This window comes from Nylanderia fulva, unplaced genomic scaffold (genome assembly GCF_048542155.1).
Source record: "Nylanderia fulva isolate GAGA-0341 unplaced genomic scaffold, ASM4854215v1 Scaffold30, whole genome shotgun sequence".
Taxonomy (NCBI): Eukaryota; Metazoa; Arthropoda; class Insecta; order Hymenoptera; family Formicidae; genus Nylanderia; species Nylanderia fulva.
The window spans coordinates 248,230-268,323 of NW_028190369.1; the positions used below are offsets into that span (position 1 = coordinate 248,230).

At 35.5% G+C, this 20,094-nt stretch overlaps 1 protein-coding gene across 8 annotated transcripts in view; it reads right to left on the bottom strand.

Moving 5' to 3' along the window:
• Positions 1-2,480: 2,480 nt before the first annotated feature.
• tna (Zinc finger MIZ domain-containing protein tonalli) overlaps positions 2,481-20,094 on the bottom strand; it is a 37,522-nt gene continuing 19,908 nt past the window's right edge. Inside the window, exons 2-10 of one of the 8 annotated variants that reach the window (XM_085484611.1) lie at positions 10,985-11,287; positions 10,160-10,486; positions 9,284-9,935; positions 8,687-9,030; positions 8,120-8,320; positions 7,853-8,028; positions 7,285-7,777; positions 6,750-6,983; positions 2,481-6,670 (exon numbers count right to left, since the gene is read on the bottom strand). In XM_085484611.1, the coding sequence (XP_085340737.1) occupies positions 6,536-6,670; positions 6,750-6,983; positions 7,285-7,777; positions 7,853-8,028; positions 8,120-8,320; positions 8,687-9,030; positions 9,284-9,935; positions 10,160-10,486; positions 10,985-11,074 (2,652 nt within the window). In that variant the 5' untranslated portion in view covers positions 11,075-11,287 and the 3' untranslated portion in view covers positions 2,481-6,535. The other 7 variants (XM_085484609.1, XM_085484608.1, XM_085484610.1 and 4 more) reach the window with 7 other exon arrangements.

Consider the following 20,094-nt stretch of genomic DNA (forward strand, 5'->3'; position numbering starts at 1 on the left):
GCTTTTTCGCGCACGAACCGATGCTTCGTTTTCGCGTCGCCGCTTTCCTGAAGACCACTTATCGGAGAGGGCCTTATCGAACAACGAGGCGACTTCCTTCACGACGCACTCAGGAATCGCCGATATTCCCGAATTGGCGAACACCATATACACTGATCGTCTAAATATTACGGACTCCGGTTTACGAGAAAGTTTCGAGCAACGATATTAATATACATATATATAATAATGGTAATATGGCGGCGCGATCTTGTCATAGTCGACCTGCGATTTTTGCGAGAATTGCGAGCCTAATATTCGTCGCGTGACGATACTTAAACACGATGAAGCGAAAATACGACCGGAAACGCGCAACTGCCCGCTTAGAACACGACCGACAACGTCGAAAAGCTCCGAAATTTCACGTCGAAAGCGCGCGATTATTCTCGCGATTCCCGCGCAAACTTTCGGCGGCTCGAGCTCGGAGCTGTGACGTCACGCCAAGGACGAAGCGAGGAACGAAAGCGAGATTCCCGGCCAACGCGACGAAATTAATTTTTCGCGGCTGTGATCGCGATCACGTTGTCGAGACACGCGACGCGAGCAGATTTATGCGATAATTAACCACGTAAAGACGCTAATTAATACTCACGTTCGTACTTTTCACCAATTTTCGACTCGTACTTTCGCGGACCGACGTGATGTGAGCGTGAATTGTTGATCCATGAACGATGCGAAAACCCTTTCCCGCCCAGAGGGCAGCAGCATCATAAGTTATAAGATTGAGTTCAGAAATACACTCACCTAGGGTGAAGAGCTCGATCGACCAATCAGGACAGAGAAATCCTCGGTCTCTGATTGGTCGGACAAATTTGGCATTTTATAGAATGTTTTCTGCCCTCTGACGCGCTTTATTGTTCGTGATTAACGAGTTCGCGCGCATATCACGTCGGTCCGCGAAAGTACGAGACGAAAATTGGTGAAAAGTAGGAACGTGAGTATTAATTAGCGTCTTTACGTGGTTAATTATCGCATAAATCTACTCGCGTCGCGTGTCTCGACATCGTGATCGCGATCACAGCCGCGAAAAATTGATTTCGTCGCGTTGACCGGGAGTCTCGGTTTCGTCCCTCGCTTCGTCCTTGGCGTGACGTCACAGCTCCGAGCTCGAGCCGCCGAAAGTTTGCGCGGGAATCGCGAGAATAATCGCGCGCTTTCGACGTGAAATTTCGGAGCTTTTCGACGTTGTCGGTCGTGTTCTAAGCGGGCAGTTGCGCGTTTCCGGTCGTATTTTCGCTTCATCGTGTTCAAGTATTATCACGCGACGAATATTAGGCTCGCAATTCTAGTAAAAATCGCAGGTCGACTATGACAAGATCGCGCCGCCATATTACCATTATTATATATATGTATATTAATATCGTTGCTCGAAACTTTCTCGTAAACCGGAGTCCGTAATATTTAGACGATCAGTGTATATGGTGTTCGCCAATTCGGGAATATCGGCGATTCCTGAGTGCGTCGTGAAGGAAGTCGCCTCGTCGTTCGATAAGGCTCTCTCCGATAAGTGGTCTTCGGGAAAGCGGCGACGCGAAAACGAAGCATCGGTTCGTGCGCGAAAAAGCTCTCGTGTTTTACTGAAACGCGTCGAAAATATGATAGCTAAAACCCGGACGTCACCGCGCATCGCGAACGAAAAAAATATAACGCGAGTGCGAGTGTTTCGAAGCTTCTTCTACGAGGAGACCCGGGATGGCATCGGGCAACGGCAGGACAACTATATGGTAGTATAATTAATTTATTATTTATTATTACTAATTTTACTATTAAATTCAAATGCCAATAATTTTATTTTTTGCAATATCAATGATTTAATTATTGAATTTCACTATATTTTACAATTATTTCACCAATATAATTATTTAATTATTAAATTTTACTGTATATAATTTCCATGTATTTATATTTTACAGTTTACAACTCCGTTGCTGTGCATCGGTTAGGTATCGTATCGGTGAGTCAATCATCAATTTTTTCCTAAATTTTGGGTAATAATTGATTTGTGAAAATTGGCTTTGATTTTGCCGAAACTTTTATAATATTGCGTATTTTTATGCGTAAAACATGAATCTGTGAATAAAAATCCACCCTCCTCTTACATAGAAGATGAAACTCACTATCCCATTTTTTAGCAATAATTTTTATATGTAAAAGAAAAAATATTTTTTTGAGAGCGACAATTTTTATTTAGAGCAAAATATTTTTTTTAATATTATCATCTGAAAGCAATAATTTATACAAAGCAATAATTCTTACAATCAGAATTAAGCTAATTTAAATAATTAAATATATATTCAATGTCATAACTCTTTAATAAAATTTTATAATTAAATTGGCATTATTAATAAAATGAATAATTATATTATAACATTGCCAATACTTACCCTACATTATTTTATAATAATATTTCAAAGATTGTCGGAAATAAATGAAATTCACAGTTTATTTATTAGTTTATGACTTTTTTATTGAATGATTCTAACTGTTATCAAGAAACAATGTTGTGTCTGTCATACATATTTAAAAACTGGTCTTTGTATATTAAAATTTATTATGTGTATGTAACCAATGATATATCAGAGTGTTTCTTTTCTTTCATTTAATTCATAATACGCATTTCCGTTTTACAGAGAGCAAATTGTAGGTCTGTTCGTTAAGTTGTAGCTCCTGCACTTAATTTCTTTCCTCTTATTTGCTCTCAAAAAGACCGAATATACACATTTCATTTTTCAAATAGTAATACAAAAAATTACAGCAACTCATTTAATAGTGCAAAATACGCAAAAAAGTCAAAACGAATAGACCTTGTGATACGGATCGATACCAATACTCATGATGTATTTGCTAAACGAACTCTCTTTGCATTGATCAAAAAGTAACAGAGATTACATACAGAAACATAAATTTTTTAACATAATTTGAGTTAAAAAATCTTGGAACAGTGAAAATAAATTTGTAATATTCCTATTTTAATTGTAATAGGTATTATAATTTTTTATAAATGCAATTTGATATATATCGTACGTTATTTTATACTGGAGCTTGTATGATTGGTGTAGCCGATACACCATGAGTCGATACGATCACATAAAATATTACATGAAAATACTTTGTTTCGTTATTACAACTTTCCAGGCCTTCTCGTAATCCGCGGTCGTTTAATTTATTCGCAGAACATTGTAGAATGAAATTATATAGGCCTGTCTTAACGATAGATAAATAGATATTGTAATCTTAGAGCCAGAGAGATTTTTGTAGGAATTTCGTTAAACAATAATACATATATATCCACATTTCTCATATGCAAAAAATCGCAAAAAGTAACATAATAATTCAACTTCGTTAATCAAAAAAACCAAGATAGCCTCGATGATTGCGTATGATTTTTTTGACATCTACATATAATCTACATATTTCTCAAACACTCTGATCACGCCATGTAAATTATTATATAAATGTAACTGACAATTTCTGTCCTTACGTTCAATTTATTCACATTCTTTAATTTCTCGCGAAATACCTATAAATCTCAACGACTCTCATAAACTAATTGTAAGACAGTGTAGTGTGTATTTTAGGGGTATTATTAGCTAGGTATAGGTAAACATTGCCTATGTACAATCGCAACAATGTTGCGTATACTACTTTTTCTTGGCAATCCTAAGTAAAGCTTACAGTTTGAATAAACTTTTTTAGGTAATTATGTTTTTTTATCAAGTAAGTAATAATTCTATTAGAAATAACAGTACAATATTTGACTGTACTTGTTATCGTCAGCCCCATTCATCAATCATTTACACGTTACATTCTCTAGTTTAAAGTATTCTCATACATCTCGTGTATGTTTTGGTTCTGAGAAATAATTAGGAGAATTATTTTGCTATATTATAACTGGCCAATAAGTATATATCTGCCATTTCTTCTTATATTATTATTCTATTTATCATATATACAAATAATATACAAGAGTCGCGCTTAATACAAGTAATATTAAAATCTAAATCTCAATAATAGTTGTAGTAGTTATATGAATAGAAACTTGACTGTGTTTGTCTCTAATCCTTCATTGTGCGCTAGCGCGTTTTGCACACGTTGGAATATAAATACATTTTTATATAAAATCTGTATAATCTATACGTGTCGCGTTTTTAAGTATTATATATATCTTCTCTTTTAATCACAAAAGATATAAATGTTTATAACCACTACACAAGCAGGGGGCCTTGGGCGGTATCACTCTGGCAGTATCTTTTTATATATATATATATATATACATATATATTTTTATATATATATACGGATATATCTCTGATTTATACGTTTTTAATACGACAAATCAGGTTTACCGCTAGACTGTACAAGAAGATATATAGAATTTATTTTCGCATGCTGAGTTATTGCAATTGCGATCATTAATTTACGATTCCATGTAAATAATAAGTTTAAGCGCGCCCGTGCATAATTATTCTGCAATATATTTCTCCCATGAAATAGTTTTGATTCTTCCTCCCCCTATGTAAAATTTGATTATACGTGGATTATAGTGCACGATTTCTCTTAAGGCCTTGCGTAAATATTGCTATTAACTTTCTGCAGAATTTAAATCTTTCACTCTTCACGACTGATGTATTTCCTAAAAAAATATCTCTTATCAAGTATCATATAATGAAAAAATTTACTTAACGCCAATAACCGATGCAATTTACCGTCGTAAATCGATAAAAAAAATTTAAGTGCACAGAAATATATTAAAAAAGCACAGAAATATTTTAACCTAATGAAAATAGTTTACATCATATAAAAATATAATTGCGTCTAGCAAACCGATTCAAAATACAAGGTATATCGATACACATCAAAATGTGAAAATAAATTCTATATGTGCAAATACATATGTTGATGTATCTTTAGAGATTGACAATATTAAAAAAGCGTAGAAAAAACCTATTTTCCTTTTTCTCATCAAGGTTTTAAATCTTGTTTAAAATAGAAAATTATGATGTAAAAATTTGTTTAATAATAAAAATGTTTTTTAAATAAGACACACTATATATTGAATGTATATTTCAAAATTGTGTGCACGTGTGATATTTCTGCAGCTAGAATTTAATAAAATTATTAACTTTAAAAAGCACTACATATATCAATCTCATTTCTTTCATTCTATCTTGCATTTTATATATGTAACCTATGTTTATTTTTATCTCTGGAGATACATCATATGTATTGTTATTAAATTTCCAGTGTGAAGCCCGATATCCCCTAGTTTTATTCATTTCCATTTGTTACTACAATCTAAAGGAAAGGAACACTATATGCATAATATCCATCAATAGTCGAGGAATTCCCAACAGATGAATATCTTCCTTACTTCGATTAAAATTATTTACAAAAGTAGCTCTGTACAGTTATCTTTTTGTTGTGACGTAGGTCTACCTTGAATGCAAATAGACCGGTTTTTGAGCAAGATCTTATTGCATAAACAGCGAATTTAATATATAATTAAAAAATATAAAATATGTAAAATTTAGTTGCATAATTCTTCTCTCAAATAAATATTCGAAACAATTTGAGCTAAATTTTTTTATTCATTATTTAATTTATCATTTATTATTCTGATAAAAAGTACATGTATAAAATGAATATCTATAGAAATACATATTATATATATATATATATATATATATAGAAAAATACATTCTTAAAGTAGATTCAGAATATGAATCTTTTAATAAACATTTTCTATCATCATCATCATGATTTATAACATCAACTGAGAGAATGTCTCTATTACAATATTATTTGTTATTTAAAATGCTGTTTCAAAATTTATGATTTCTAAAATATTTGGTTTATTATTGAATGCAATTATTAAAAATATACTTTTTATAATACAATTTAAATCGATAAAAAGTAAAATGCCGTTTATGCAATAATATCTTCAGCGGAAGTGCTAGTATGGAGTGTTATCATTAAAAATCGTTTTCTTTAATCCTAGAACTTTAACCTTAACTTGAATAGGAATATTATAATTATAACTAAGATTATTTGTACCATTGATTAGGTGAGAGCACCTAGTGACCCCCATAAAATTTAAATTTCTTCACCGCAAATGCTCGCATCCAATAGACTTATGAGAAGTATTTTCTCGCTATTAGTGTCAGAAATTGGGTATTTTGCGCAATTCATTTAAGGAAATAAAATCCTGAAAAATTTGCGCAAAAATATAAATTTCTTCACCGCAAATCCTTGCATCCAATAGACTTATGAGAAGTATTTTCTCGCTATTAGAGTGTGAGAAATTGGATATTTTGCGCAATTCATGTAAGGAAATAAAATCCTGAAAAATTTGCGCAAAAATAGTCAAAAATTACATTTGCAGTGAGATCTCAACTCTCTCATCACTTTATTCCAAAGTGAGAGGGGGGAGGGGGGTCATAGTTTGATTACATCGTCACAAGATATCCACTCGCTTCGTATCTCTCCCTTTTTCTCCTTATTCAAAGAGTGCCAATAGGTCATCATTGCTCGAAGGATTACCACTACTAGCGCCACTACTAGGTGGAGTATTTAGCTCCGGTGGATCTAAATACGAGAGTAGTTCCATTGCGTCCACATTGTCTGGCAACAGCTGTAATATTAGACAATACGTTATTGAATAATTTTTAAAATATTCTTTATTCTTATTTGACACGATACAATATACTTACATTTAATCCTTCTTGACCGGTACCTTCCCCGTCTATAACTGCAGCGGGATCGAAATTTAAATCCGATGGTATGTCTGTCGCGGTGTCATTATTTATATTCGTATTGCCGGAAGTGTTATGATTTCCTGTGGATTCTTGCGATGCAGGCGGAACACTTGGTGGACCGCTGGCTCCACCAGCCGGTGTATGAGGGGTAGATTGCGGAGTGTGTGGCGTATGCGGAGTATGTGGCATCTATAATATATGTTATAAACGTCATATTTAACACTGTCAGTTTCATAGACTTCGGACTATATACAAATTGCGTATTTGTTACGTTTTGCATATTTTACAAGAACATTAATAATGTGAAGAAATTATATTTTGAACTAATTAATTGTAAAAATAATTTGTTCACATTATTAATGCTCTCGTACAATATACAAAAAGTAAATATGCAATTTGCATTTAATCTGAAGTCTAGTCATTGCCATTTCCTTACATTTGTATATCGCTTTAGTTAGAATACGTCAATATTGCAATACATGCAACATACCTGATCATTGAGCGACTTTTCCATAGCATTGAGAGGATCTAAAGAGTTAACGGATTCATTTAAGTGCGACAATGGACCCGCTCCACTGACATAATCATTATTGCCGATAGTATTTGTTCCAGAGTTTATCTCATATGTTCCACCTGACGTATTCCTGTGATTTATACTATTATTCGCGTAAGTTGAAGATGCGTTGTTCATCATCGAGCCGCTTACGATACTGTTCATATCGGGCGGATTCATATAAGGACTCATAACTGGATTCATATCCCAACTGTTCATAGTCGGCATATTCATACTACCCGGTGACATAGCCTTGGTCGTTCTTTTACAATCGTTTTCTTCCTCGGACTTAATAGTGGTTAAGTTCTTCGTTGGTTTCCAATTTGCGAGCGCGTCTATCGTTACCTCATCAACTTCCGCGGTATTTAATGTATTCAAAATACCCCACATATATTGATCGACTTCTAAACCTTCTAGTTGCGCAGGTTTCCTATAAAAAATACGCAACAATTTATTTGTGTTCATTTTTCTCCGTTAGAATTTTCAGTGATTTAGTCATACTTACGTGCATACTGGACACCTCCAGCTACCTCGTTCACAGTTTAATTGCAAATATGACTCCAAATCAAAGCACTGTATATGCTTGCACTCGTGTCCTCTAGCTGGCAGTGTAATACGTTTGAAGGTGATAGGACATTTTAAAGGTACCTGCACATAACAAGATGCGCATGACTCTTCTCTCTTAAATCATAATTAACATATCACATTAGAATTTCGGAATCAAATAAAAAAACCTGCAAAATAAAAAACAAAATGTCTTTTTAAATCTTACCTTTAGTGCTGTTTGTTCCACTACATCTTTGTCCGATTGTATACCATTGTTCAATGTGTTATTAAAATTCCTTTTGATTTTTGACACACAATGTTCCGCTGGCAGAAGCCTCTTACGTAACAATCCATGTAACACACTTCGTACACTGGGTCGATGAACCAGTTGGAGTACGAATAGATGTGACTGGAAATTATACTTTATCTACATATAAAACAAAGTGTGTCAAAATAAAAAAAAAACAAAAAAAACAGAACAAAAAAATTAAAAGAAAGAAACAATATTTATAACAAATAAATAAATAAATAATAATAGATAAATAATAAAAAATAATAATAAATAATAACAAATAATAATAGATAAATAATAATAAATAAAAATAGATAAATAAACAGATGAAAAAATATATCACCTATTTATTTATATTTTTTACATAATATATTGAATTGACATCAAAGCGATTGATATCATGAAACGAAAACCCGAGCATGCTGAGAGAATATCTTTGTATTTTTAAATTACCTCGTTTAAAAAAGATTTTTTAATCATCGGCGCCCTCACACAACTTACACAACAACACGCAGCTACGGTAATCTGTATTGTGTTCCTTCCTGGCTGACAGACGTCCTTCAAGTAGAGGGGCTTGTGGGAAGTCTTGTTCTCCCCGCGATCGATCACGAGAGGAGTCGCGTTAACGGAGACTTGCACACTCGCCGGCCAATTCGTACTCATTTGCCTGTCCTCATGGTGGAAACACTTAAGCTGTAGCTCAAGATCCGACCGCCATGCTAGCGTTTGATGTACTGTAGGCTTCAGTTGAAATACGTGATTGCTAACAGCCAAATTGTGCTCTAGACGGAAGGGCGGAAGAATAATGCCATCTCTCACGGGGAATGTTAGTCTCAATTCATCATCTAGAAACAGTAGGATTTACATGTGTATAATATAAGCGCGCATTAACTATTTTACTTAATAAACTATATATATAAAATGTGTCAAATCTGACACAACAAAATAGTCTCTCGTATAATTGAAAAGTAGAAAAATTAATATTATTCTCTGATTATATATATGATATATCCTTCATTTATATAGACTCACCCATATAGAATTATCCATATAATTTGTTACCAAAAAATTAGTAAAGCTCTAAATATATGTGCTTACTTTGAATGTTGTTCGACGATTTCATTTCGTTGAAATTAGGCTTGATATCCGGATTTGGACTGATGTAAGGCGGCATGCTGGTGGCGGGTGTTAACGGAGGCGTCGGATTGCCGGGAATAGGACTGTGCTGATAATTCACATTACCCCCGTTCGTCGATCTCATCGACGCTACATCTTGCTGATATTGACTGGTCGCTACGTTGGACGCGCCGTACGACGCGTTACCGCCGCCATATCCCGTGTTCGATTGATGACCGACGAATTGATTGCCGACGGAGGTGGGTGGGACCATGCAAACACCGGGAACGCCGTTACCGCCGTAGTTATATTGGTTCGCGGCGGCCGTCTGAGACGCGGTATTGTAAGCCGGTCCTGTTTGCCTCATATTCGTCGCTCGTATCATTGCGCCGGGCCCGAAACCGGCCGCCGTAGGATGCATGTTTTGCATAGGTTGATACTGCTGCTGAAAGTTCGGCCTCGTCGGGGTAGGATAGTTGTTCGGATATTGTGACGCTGTCATGCCGTTGAAACTCTGCTGCATAGCCGCTGGATTCTGATTCGGGTACGGAACCTGCTGTCGCTTTTGCGTCATGTGTATGTTCGGGGTCGGGTAGGGCGCTAGTCTTCGCGGATAGCCTTGATGCGGCTGAGCCTAATAGTATACATTACTTAGATTCGTTTCAAAGGAGTGCCTTTCTTTAACTAATTGTTTTGACACAAGCTCAAAATAATTTTAAGTATCAAAAATGACGATAGGTACAAAATAATTTCAATAATAAGTAATACTGTTGTCTTTTTAGCGAATTATGCGGTAAAATGAAGGAAAAATGCAATTAAATATATTTAGATTGCCTAGATTGAATCGTTGATAAATACCTGCATCTTATTCATTTGCATATTGTTGGGTCCCATCATGTTGTTCATGGCCATGTTACCCATATTGCTCATGGAGTTCATGGGTGTCATTCCGTTCATAGCATTCATACTGTTCATACCGTTCATGCCTCCCATTGTCATAGGATTTATCGAGTTCACGACATTCATACTGTTCATCGAATTCATGGAATTCATAGTATGCATCGGGCTCATCGTGCCCATGCCGTTAAAGTTGTTCATCGCGACTGGCCCCATTCCTGTCATTGGTCCTCTTTGGCCGTACCCCAAGTTGTACGATTGGGGGGGCATTCCGTGTTGGCTCTGCATCTAATAGCAAAAATCGACACATTTTTATTTAGAAGTTCATCAAAGTTTTAAATGAAATAAAAATTACTCTATGCGAAAAACGCAAAGCATTTAGATACTGAGGTAAATACTACGAGATTATAACAAATTCATTTTCGTAGTAGCAATCTTTTTTGCTCAGTAATAATTTAATAAATCATGATAAATTGCATCAACAAGATCGCTTATATAATAAAAATTTTTTTTTGATGTTTATGCACCGATTATTCCTTCAATTTTTGTTTAAAATATCAGAATATAAAATATAAATTTTTTTCTTTTTACATTTTCTTTGAATTTTGCTTTAAAAAAAATAACGACAATGGAAATGTATGTATATAAGGAATCTTGTCGATTTCATCTAAATTTGTTTACACTAAATTTGGTACTTACTATATTCTATATGGTATAAACGCTCTACACATAAATCAAAATAAACGTCACTGATAACGTTATTATGAGAGCTAGTCAAACGTTTACTTGATTGAATTGCGCGGGGATATCCTGGCGGTCCTGCATGGCCACCACGCTGGCAGTGGCGGTGGCCGTAGCGGAGGCAGCTGCTACCATCGCCGCGACACGAAGTGGCGAACCACCCCTTCCGTTTTGGGGTGGCACTGTGCTATGGTAGCCGGATGATAACGGCTGCACTCCGACGCCGATCGCCGCCGTTGTTGATAAGGTCTCACCACCAATCTTTCGAGAAAAAGCTTTCTCTCTCTGTCTCTATAAATGACCACCAGCCTGCACGAGGTAGATGCGAACGCGCGGCTTATTGGCGCACTGAAACAGAGAAAATGACTCATCTTAACCCTCCGCGAGATAAAATTATCTTTTTGGAGAATCACGGTGCGTATGCGTGTGTATTGATGATCGTAATAGAAATAACTGTGTTAGAAACTGCGGAGTTGGCGTATTAGTCGAATAGTAAAGTGTGATGCAAGCGTACGATTGACGTTTTAACTCTATATTTTAGTCCTTTCTGTACAACTTCAATAGCAAAATATATTTTATATATATATATATATATTTATATATAAATGTATACATATTTTTTACTTGTATGATCATTTATATATTAATGTTCCGATATATATTGATGTTCTACATATATTGTATATAAATGTATCAATATATAAATGTTTTACATCTATTGATGTTCTACATATGTTAAACAAAAGTTTAATTCTGGTTTAATATATGTAGAACATCAATATATAAATGATCATAAAAATAAAAAATATGTAGGAGTTCGAAATCAATCATTTTTATATCAAAAACGTCAAACTTTCGCCTATCAAGTTTTTTGAAATAAACATTAAATATTATATATTTAATAAAATGTTTGTATATTTAATGCATTGAATTAACTATATAATTAAATGCATTTAGTAATATTAAAAAGTATTAGCCTAACTTTAATACTAAGCAATGGCAGAGATTAATAGTTATTATACAACGTCAACATTTAAAACGATCGGATTTACAGCGACATAATGCGCAATGAATAATAATACATCGTCAATCATATGCTGCCAAGAGTTTAAATGGCAGTATGAACTTTTGCATTTGCGACAGAAAAGTGGTTACCATTTGCCAAGATCACACTCATGTAATCGATTCTTGCTAGGAACGAATAGATTTCCGTCAATCAATATATATATAGTCTTTGACGTATGGCACGCGATCTTTATATTCGGCAACGTAATAATAATACATATTGGAATCATTTACGATACTTGAATAATTTGGGAAGGCCATATTTCTTGTTCGATATCTCCCTTCGTGTTAATAAATTTAAGTTTATAGCAGCTGTATACAATAAGAATTGAAGATATTAATACAGAACATATACTTGCTTGTTTCGTAAATTTAAAATTAAGGTATCTCATAATACGAGAGAAGAGGAAACTTACTTTGATATTTTTGAAATATGAACTAATAAATGCATACACGCATATATTAATTTATCTCTCTTTTAATTTTATGAATAATTTACACACACATTTATATAATTTGTCAGTTAAATAATACAAAAAAAAATTCCTTATTATATATCTCGAGATTTCTTATATCAAAAATTTAATATTAAATTTTCAAAACAAATATGAATATATATATATATATATATAAATATATTTTATTTTTTGGGAAAAACAAATTGTAATTTGAAAAATAGACTTTTCAAAAAAGGAGCTATGTTTAATCCAATTTTAAGTAATAAAAAATTCTAAAAGTAAATCAATGTTACCACATTTAAATAATCAGGTCCCCTAATCAGTGTAGTCACATTCGTTTATCAAATTGTATTTCCAATGCCGTTTCATCGTAGCATCAATATCGCGGCGACAATGATTCGATGAATAAAATTATCGATATGTTTCTTTTAAAAAAAGACGACCATCCCTACAACGCGTACGTACCCTGAAGGAGCGGAGCCGAACCCCGGTTATTCCCAGCTGGCCACGCTGCGGCGCGTATAGGCCCCCATTGCTTTTCTGTGGGAAATGCACGTGCTCGCTATTCACACACCGCGCCGCGTCGTGTCGCGCGCGCGTTCATAATACGTGCTTTACCCTGCGCGCAGGCTGCCGCAAACACGGACGGCCGTGCGAGAGAACCCGGCGGGAAGCGGGAGTTCTTCCACCGATGCACGATTTCCGATGGTCTCGGACGTTACACCGCGCCACAGGATACTCGTACTTTACGCGAGGAGACTCACGTCGCGAACACGAGGAAGCGAAAAGAATGGGATACGCGCGAGTAAGCACTTGTATTCGGGGCGAACACGCATACGCTTTTTAAATCGCGAGAGCTCGTTCGGCGACTCAAAAATTTCCGAAATTATCCAAGATTTTTTAAAATGAAATTTTTGTCTATCCCTCTCAATTGTACAAAAATATATATATATATATATTTTTACGGTAAATTAAAAGATTAAAATAATTTTTTGGATAGAAAAGACTCTTCGAATTTATCGTACCATCTGAGAAAAATGATCGAAAAGGAATTATTATGATTACATTGTAAAGTAAGAGTGCAATTTTTAGAAAAATCCAGATAATGAAAAAAAATATACGGCTGAGGAAAAAATATTACAGTTCCAAAGGACATTATAACGCAGAGAGGAGAGACCTGTCTAGAAGGGTCCCCTCCAATTGAAATGTTTGGATCAATAACATAAGTCATACGAGCATATTGAATAGGTAGAAGTTTTATACGACTTTCTCTCACACGAACCATGTTTTATTACTTCGAAAATCTATCCTCTGAAAGGAACGAAATGCATCGTTGCAAACTCTAAAACGCAAAATGCAGTCATCGACATATTCGAGTCCAATTCCGAATAAACTCTTTTCATCACGTACGCGCACTGCGTTTCTCGCGAATCGCGACAGAAATTACTGGCCGCGACCAACAGGTTCTCGGGAGCAACTGTTGCATGGTAACACTATAATAAATGTTGCTAGAGAGACGAGACCACGCGTGCGAAAGTGTCTTTGCGATATTGGATTACCACGTGCATACGTTGAGTTTTGCGCCTCTCGTAGTCACTCCGTAAGTAATGTTGGCTTTACGTAAAAGCAGAGAAACGTTCTCATCTGAAGTTTCTTGACTATTTTCCATCGCACACTTTTACGTGAATCCGCGTGATTACATATCAATCGTCTTATTCGTACATATCGTATACAAATCACACATCAAATGTCTTCTTGATCTCAAATGCACTGAAAAAATTTATTAAATGAATAAATATTTATTTCAATACTGCTTAATACATGATTTATTTGAAACAAATAAATTTTATCTGTTGTGAAAAGGATTTTCTTATATAAAAATAGATATTTTTCACATCTCAAATCAATATTATTAGTTTTAAATAATTGATTTATTAGGCACTATTGAAATAAATATTTATTCAAATTCAATAAATTTTGTCAGTGTTCTAGAAAAAGTAGTGATTTTAATCGCAATTAATATGTCAATGGTTACGAAGTTAATTAAATGTTGATAAAATTGAGTCTGTGATCAATTAATCCTTGTTTTAAAAAAATAGATAAGAAAACCTTGCTCTCTTTTCACGTATGTACATATAATAGGTACGTATATCGTATCATATTGTGTATTTCGTAATAATATTATCTAAAGTAATTCATAATATATTTCATAGATTTAGCATAATAATTAATATTTATGACAAATGAGATAAAATATAGGAATTTTTTTTAACATTATATTAAAAAAATTATTTCATGATGTAATTGATACTATTATGTATACATTGTTTATATCGTTGTAATTTATTTTTTGCTTCTACTTATAACAACGGCGAGTGAGATTGGAAAGTAAGTCGGATTTTAAATCGAGAGATCTCACTCACAGACTCGCTTCCACTCACTTGAACTTAGTGTACTAACACTCTTTAGTCGCTTGAAAGCAGTTTTCTTATGCTTAGTCATTATACTTTCTCTGTGCACATTTTTTTTTAATTTAATTCAATACACTCCCTCAAAGAGATACGATAGTAATCTATTTAATACGCTCATTAGATTAATTAAGTCTGAAGGGATATGTTCGTCTGGTTCCAAATTCTTCAAAGTTTTTATTTAAGAGAGAGATAACGAGTTTCTCCTGAAATAATAAATCTTTCTTTCTTTCTCTCTAATAAAAAAAAAATTGGAATATCCATGTATTCTTTAGACGAATATACACATCTCGTCCCAGTTGTTCAGCAGATTATTCACCGCCTTATGTTCACAACAAAGCCTTATCTGCACTTGATAATTATTAATAGAGTGCTCGAAGGAGGATCGATATCTCGAGTATATATATTTAATCGAATCTTTCGAATAAGCCGCACGTCTAATGGATTAACGTTGTCGCACTCGTCGATAGAAAATCACGTCTATTTCGTCAACGTTTAAGAGCACCGTAAATCAGGTGTTTTGACAGGTAACAGATTAGCGAATAAGATCAACAAAAATCAGGTTCTTGCGCGCGAACGAAGCAAACACATCCAGACGCATATACAGAGTGTCCGGTAACTAACTGACCAATGATTAAGGGCGGATTCTCTGGCCAATTTGGAGACGATTTTTCCTTAGCAAAAATGTTGAGAAGTCAATAATTTTTGAGTTATAAGCGATTGAAAAAAATGGGTTTTTTGAAAACTAAACGTTTTCGAATTAAAAGTCTAACATAATTACATTCTTCAGTTAATTTCAGGTAGAGTTTACTATAATAAAATTTTAATTTGAGGCTTAGTTATAAAGATACATAATGACAAATATTGAAAAGTTGTAAAAAATGATGACTTTTTTCGACATTTTCGCTGAGGAAAAATCGTTCCCAAATTGATCAAAGAATCCATTTGTAATCGTTGGTTACCGGACACCCTGTACTTGAATCGTTTGCAAAGCAATTTTTTCATTATACGTCCGCGAGAATTTAAGAGAGTTTCCTCTCTCGCTCTTTTTCGCCACAGATTGGCACAAAGGAGGTTCTCCGTACACGCGTTGTCCTCGAGACGCGATTATGACGCTCGAACAAAAACACATTTAATAGCCTCTCCGTTCAATACGGCGTGGCGGGTTACGGGTACGCGCGCACGTAAACGCGTGTCCGTGATCTACGAGAAGGGGGCGAGAATCAGGGACGCGTTCAACAGTCTAGGAAAATGTTGGGGAGAGACCGATCGATCGATTAACACGTGCGCTTTAAATGTTTGGGAACTGCATACAAAGTATTCGCAGCGATGATCACAAGCGACGTTTTGCTAACGAGACTCGATGGGTTCGTAAAACCAAATGAAAAAAGGGATTTTAAGCGCGCTTCTCGTTTATATTACCTTGATTTACCGATACTCAACATTAAACGATAATTCATTTTTTTTATTCCGGACCTTAGCAATCATTTTGCGATAAATAAAAAACTAATGATTCTTTTCGCGTGAATTTACAAAGATTTAATTCACAAATGCAAAATTTGAGATGTTTCTCTCGGTATTGAATTTTTATGATATCACAATACGCGAGAACTGAATTTGTCATATCGCGAATAAACGCGATCCATTATTGTACCTTACTACTATTGTTTGCATTATTGCAAACGTATGCACACAGTTTTATTCGATATAAATGCATTGCCCTGTCTTGTGTATGCTCATCACTCTCTCGCGTCCATGTAACAACCTTTTCGATCGCAAAATAATTTTCGCCCAATCGCGTATCCAGCGTATAATATTCCGTTTGTCACCCGTGCGTGTTCGACGTTTATCCTCCCCAATCTGCCGGAGCGACGTGGGGCGCGCGTTTTTCGTGCGTGTATATAACATATATACACGCGTACAAGAAAAGGCATACATATATATATATATACAAACGTCCAGATATAGCGCGCGCACAGAGAGAAGGAGCGATTCGGAGGTTGACGTCATTCACGTCCCACCCCCTTTAAATTCATGCTGAATACGAGCGACCCAGCCTCTGCCTTTTCCCTTCGTTTCTCTTCCCGCTTGCTGCTTTTCGCCCTCTCCGCTTCTCCGCCGCTCCGTCATTCGATCAAGAGAGAGAGAGAGAGAGAGAGAGACGAACCCCTCTGTGGATCCCGCAACGGGTTTCTATTCTCGGATGTCAATATTTCGTCAACTAGAGCCCACTCGGCGCGCAACAAAAGGCTCCGGGTACAGCCGTTGCCGTGTGAGAAAGAAAGAAAATAATGATGTGCGTGTATATATGCGTTTTATAAGAGGATGCACATGCACGGAGGAAACGCGCGCCCGCGCGCACAGGGGGATCGATGGGGGCACGAACCAAGTTGCAGCCCTTCGCTCAGATTGCGTAAGGGCGAAGCATTTCGGGTGCGTTAAAGCGTAATTCTCCGCCCGGAGTGTGTTTATATATGGTGTTCGCCAACGAGCGTTGAAATATCTTCTGCGGATGGGGAAAAATATGCAGGGACGAGTCAAGCAAAATATGACAAATAAGGATAAATGACGCGTCAAGATATTGCCAATATATATATATATATATATATATATATATATATGAAATTTGATAATTTAATTCTTAAAGAGAACTTTATTATAAACTGTAACATACTTTTTAATTTATATTTTTCATTAATTGTAATTTTTTTGACCATTGTACACGAATTATTTTAATTCTTCGAAATGGAAGAAAATTCTCTCAGATTTATATCATTTGTTTTTTAAATCAGAGGATCATATATTAAAAAGTGCGAAATGTCAATTCATATATATATATATTAAACGAAATGATAATTTCTCCGAATCTCGGAGATTTTTCCCGAAATCTAATTGACCTCATTCCGTGAATAGTTAATTTTCGATACATATATATTTGACGTTGCATATAAATTATTTCTCGCCTTCTCTCTCCGTGAAATTTTGACATCTGTCAATTTTCGCAGACGTCTTTTATGCCGCGCGTAAGTCAATCGTAGGACCAGAATTCCGGGAACAGATTAATCACACAACTTATTCCTGGGTACTATCGGATTATTAACATATAATTATTGCTGCGAAGAAATGCGAGGGAAGTTTTCAGATCGGAATATCCGTCTTCGATATCAATTCACCGCGCGGCAGTTTCAAATGTTTCAATCGACAAAACGCGTGGATGACGAAGAAGGCGAATATATCGCACGCCGGAGAATCCTTGTACGAGATAAATAAAACGGGCCCCTCTCTCTCTCACACACACGGTCGTCGCCGACACATAATAGCCGCCTTCTCCTCGGCCGCACTCGCGTATGAAGTCGGTTTTAAGGTGAGCGAGTGCGAGCAACATCGTCTTCGAAACATAGGGAACCTGAGGCATTAAAAAGCAGCGTAGCACCTATAATATTTTTCTATACTTATACGTGTTTGCTCGAAGAATTATTTTTATTTTAACAGATATGTGTCTTGTGACTCTTGTGTCAAAATAAAAAACATTCTTCTTATGTGAGATACAATGATTTAAAAATAAACAGAGATACTTTCGAAAATAAAAATCTATTTGTGCGAGAAAAATATTTGTACAAGAAATAATTTTAGCGAATTTTATTTCAATAAAAAATCAACACGTATATAATTAATTATACGCATATACACCATGCAATAATAATAATAATTGAAATCAGCCAATTGTTACAACATCTTTACCTTGTACAACAATACTCCTCGACACATTTATTCCCCGATGCTATTTTACGAGGTAGCAAAGAAAACACCGTCGCAGAAGCAACTTTCACACGATAGGGCCCCCGAGATGCAGGGGCCCATTCGCACCGTTTTCACGTGCTAGAAGACGTTACTGAGCACGAAAGAGAGGGAGAACGGCGGATGCTGATCGCAACACTCCGCTAAAATCAGGACAACGGCGAGGAGGATGAGAAACGGGGATTCGAGAGGGCCTCGAGAGAGATGGAGACGAGACGAGACGAGACCGTTGAGACATCGAGACCGCGACACGTAAACAGGAGCGAGCGGCGCCCGAGGTCGACTCATGACGAGAGAGAATCGTGGGAGGATTCTCTTTCTCCTCTCTGTCTCTCTTTTCTTTTTTTTTTTTCATCCGCAGTGTGGGTGGGATTAGAGAGGTGTGGAGAGCTGTGTGGAAAGGAATGGGAGAGAGGGCTTTGATCTCTGCGTCGTGTCGTTATTTTCGGGCGGATCGCCGGGACAAAAAACATTTTTGCGAGACGCTCCCGTCTCTTTTGTGGACCGACAACGTTACCTGCGCGTCATCCGGAGAGGAGAGTAGAACGTCTCGTTAGGCCTCGTCGCGATTTAAGTGTCGCAGTAGGTTACACAAATTCCGACCTCTCGTGTTATCTTTAACTCTTGTTATCGAGTGAAGCGATATGTTCAATCGTTTGCGAGATTTTTTTTTGAAAACTTTAAAGGAATTATGGGAATAAGGATATTTATAAATCAATTTCCTTGTCATTACAATGTTTGACTTGACATTTCGCACTTTTTAATATATGATCCTCTGATTTAAAAAACAAATGATATAAATCTGAGAGAATTTTCTTCCATTTCGAAGAATTAAAATAATTCGTGTACAATAGTCAAAAAAATTACAATTAATGAAAAATATAAATTAAAAAGTATGTTGCAGTTTATAATAAAGTTCTCTTTAAAAATTATATTATTTTAGAATTAATTTTTATAAAATTTCGTATATATTAATCATGCATATAAATATATAGAATAATAGTATTTAGAGGCAGAGAAAGAACATCATAAATAAAATACCTCTGAAACGTCACCGTGAATACGAGGATTGGATATTCGTATATGGACATCTTATATGTACATTTCGAAATAACGATCGAAAAAAGAGAAATACCGATAGATTATCCTGTCGTCACAATACCAAACTAGGCGTGAAAATCGCGATAGGATGTGGACACAGATCGTTACGCGTGTGTAGGTGCATTGAGGTGGACATAATAGGCCGTGGCTTTAAGCGACCTCGATATAGCATTTATCATCTTCGAAACTATAATATGGGCGAGAGAGATATCTGTCAAAACATTACTTATCTTTAAAAACTCAATCCAATTTCTATCACTCTTTT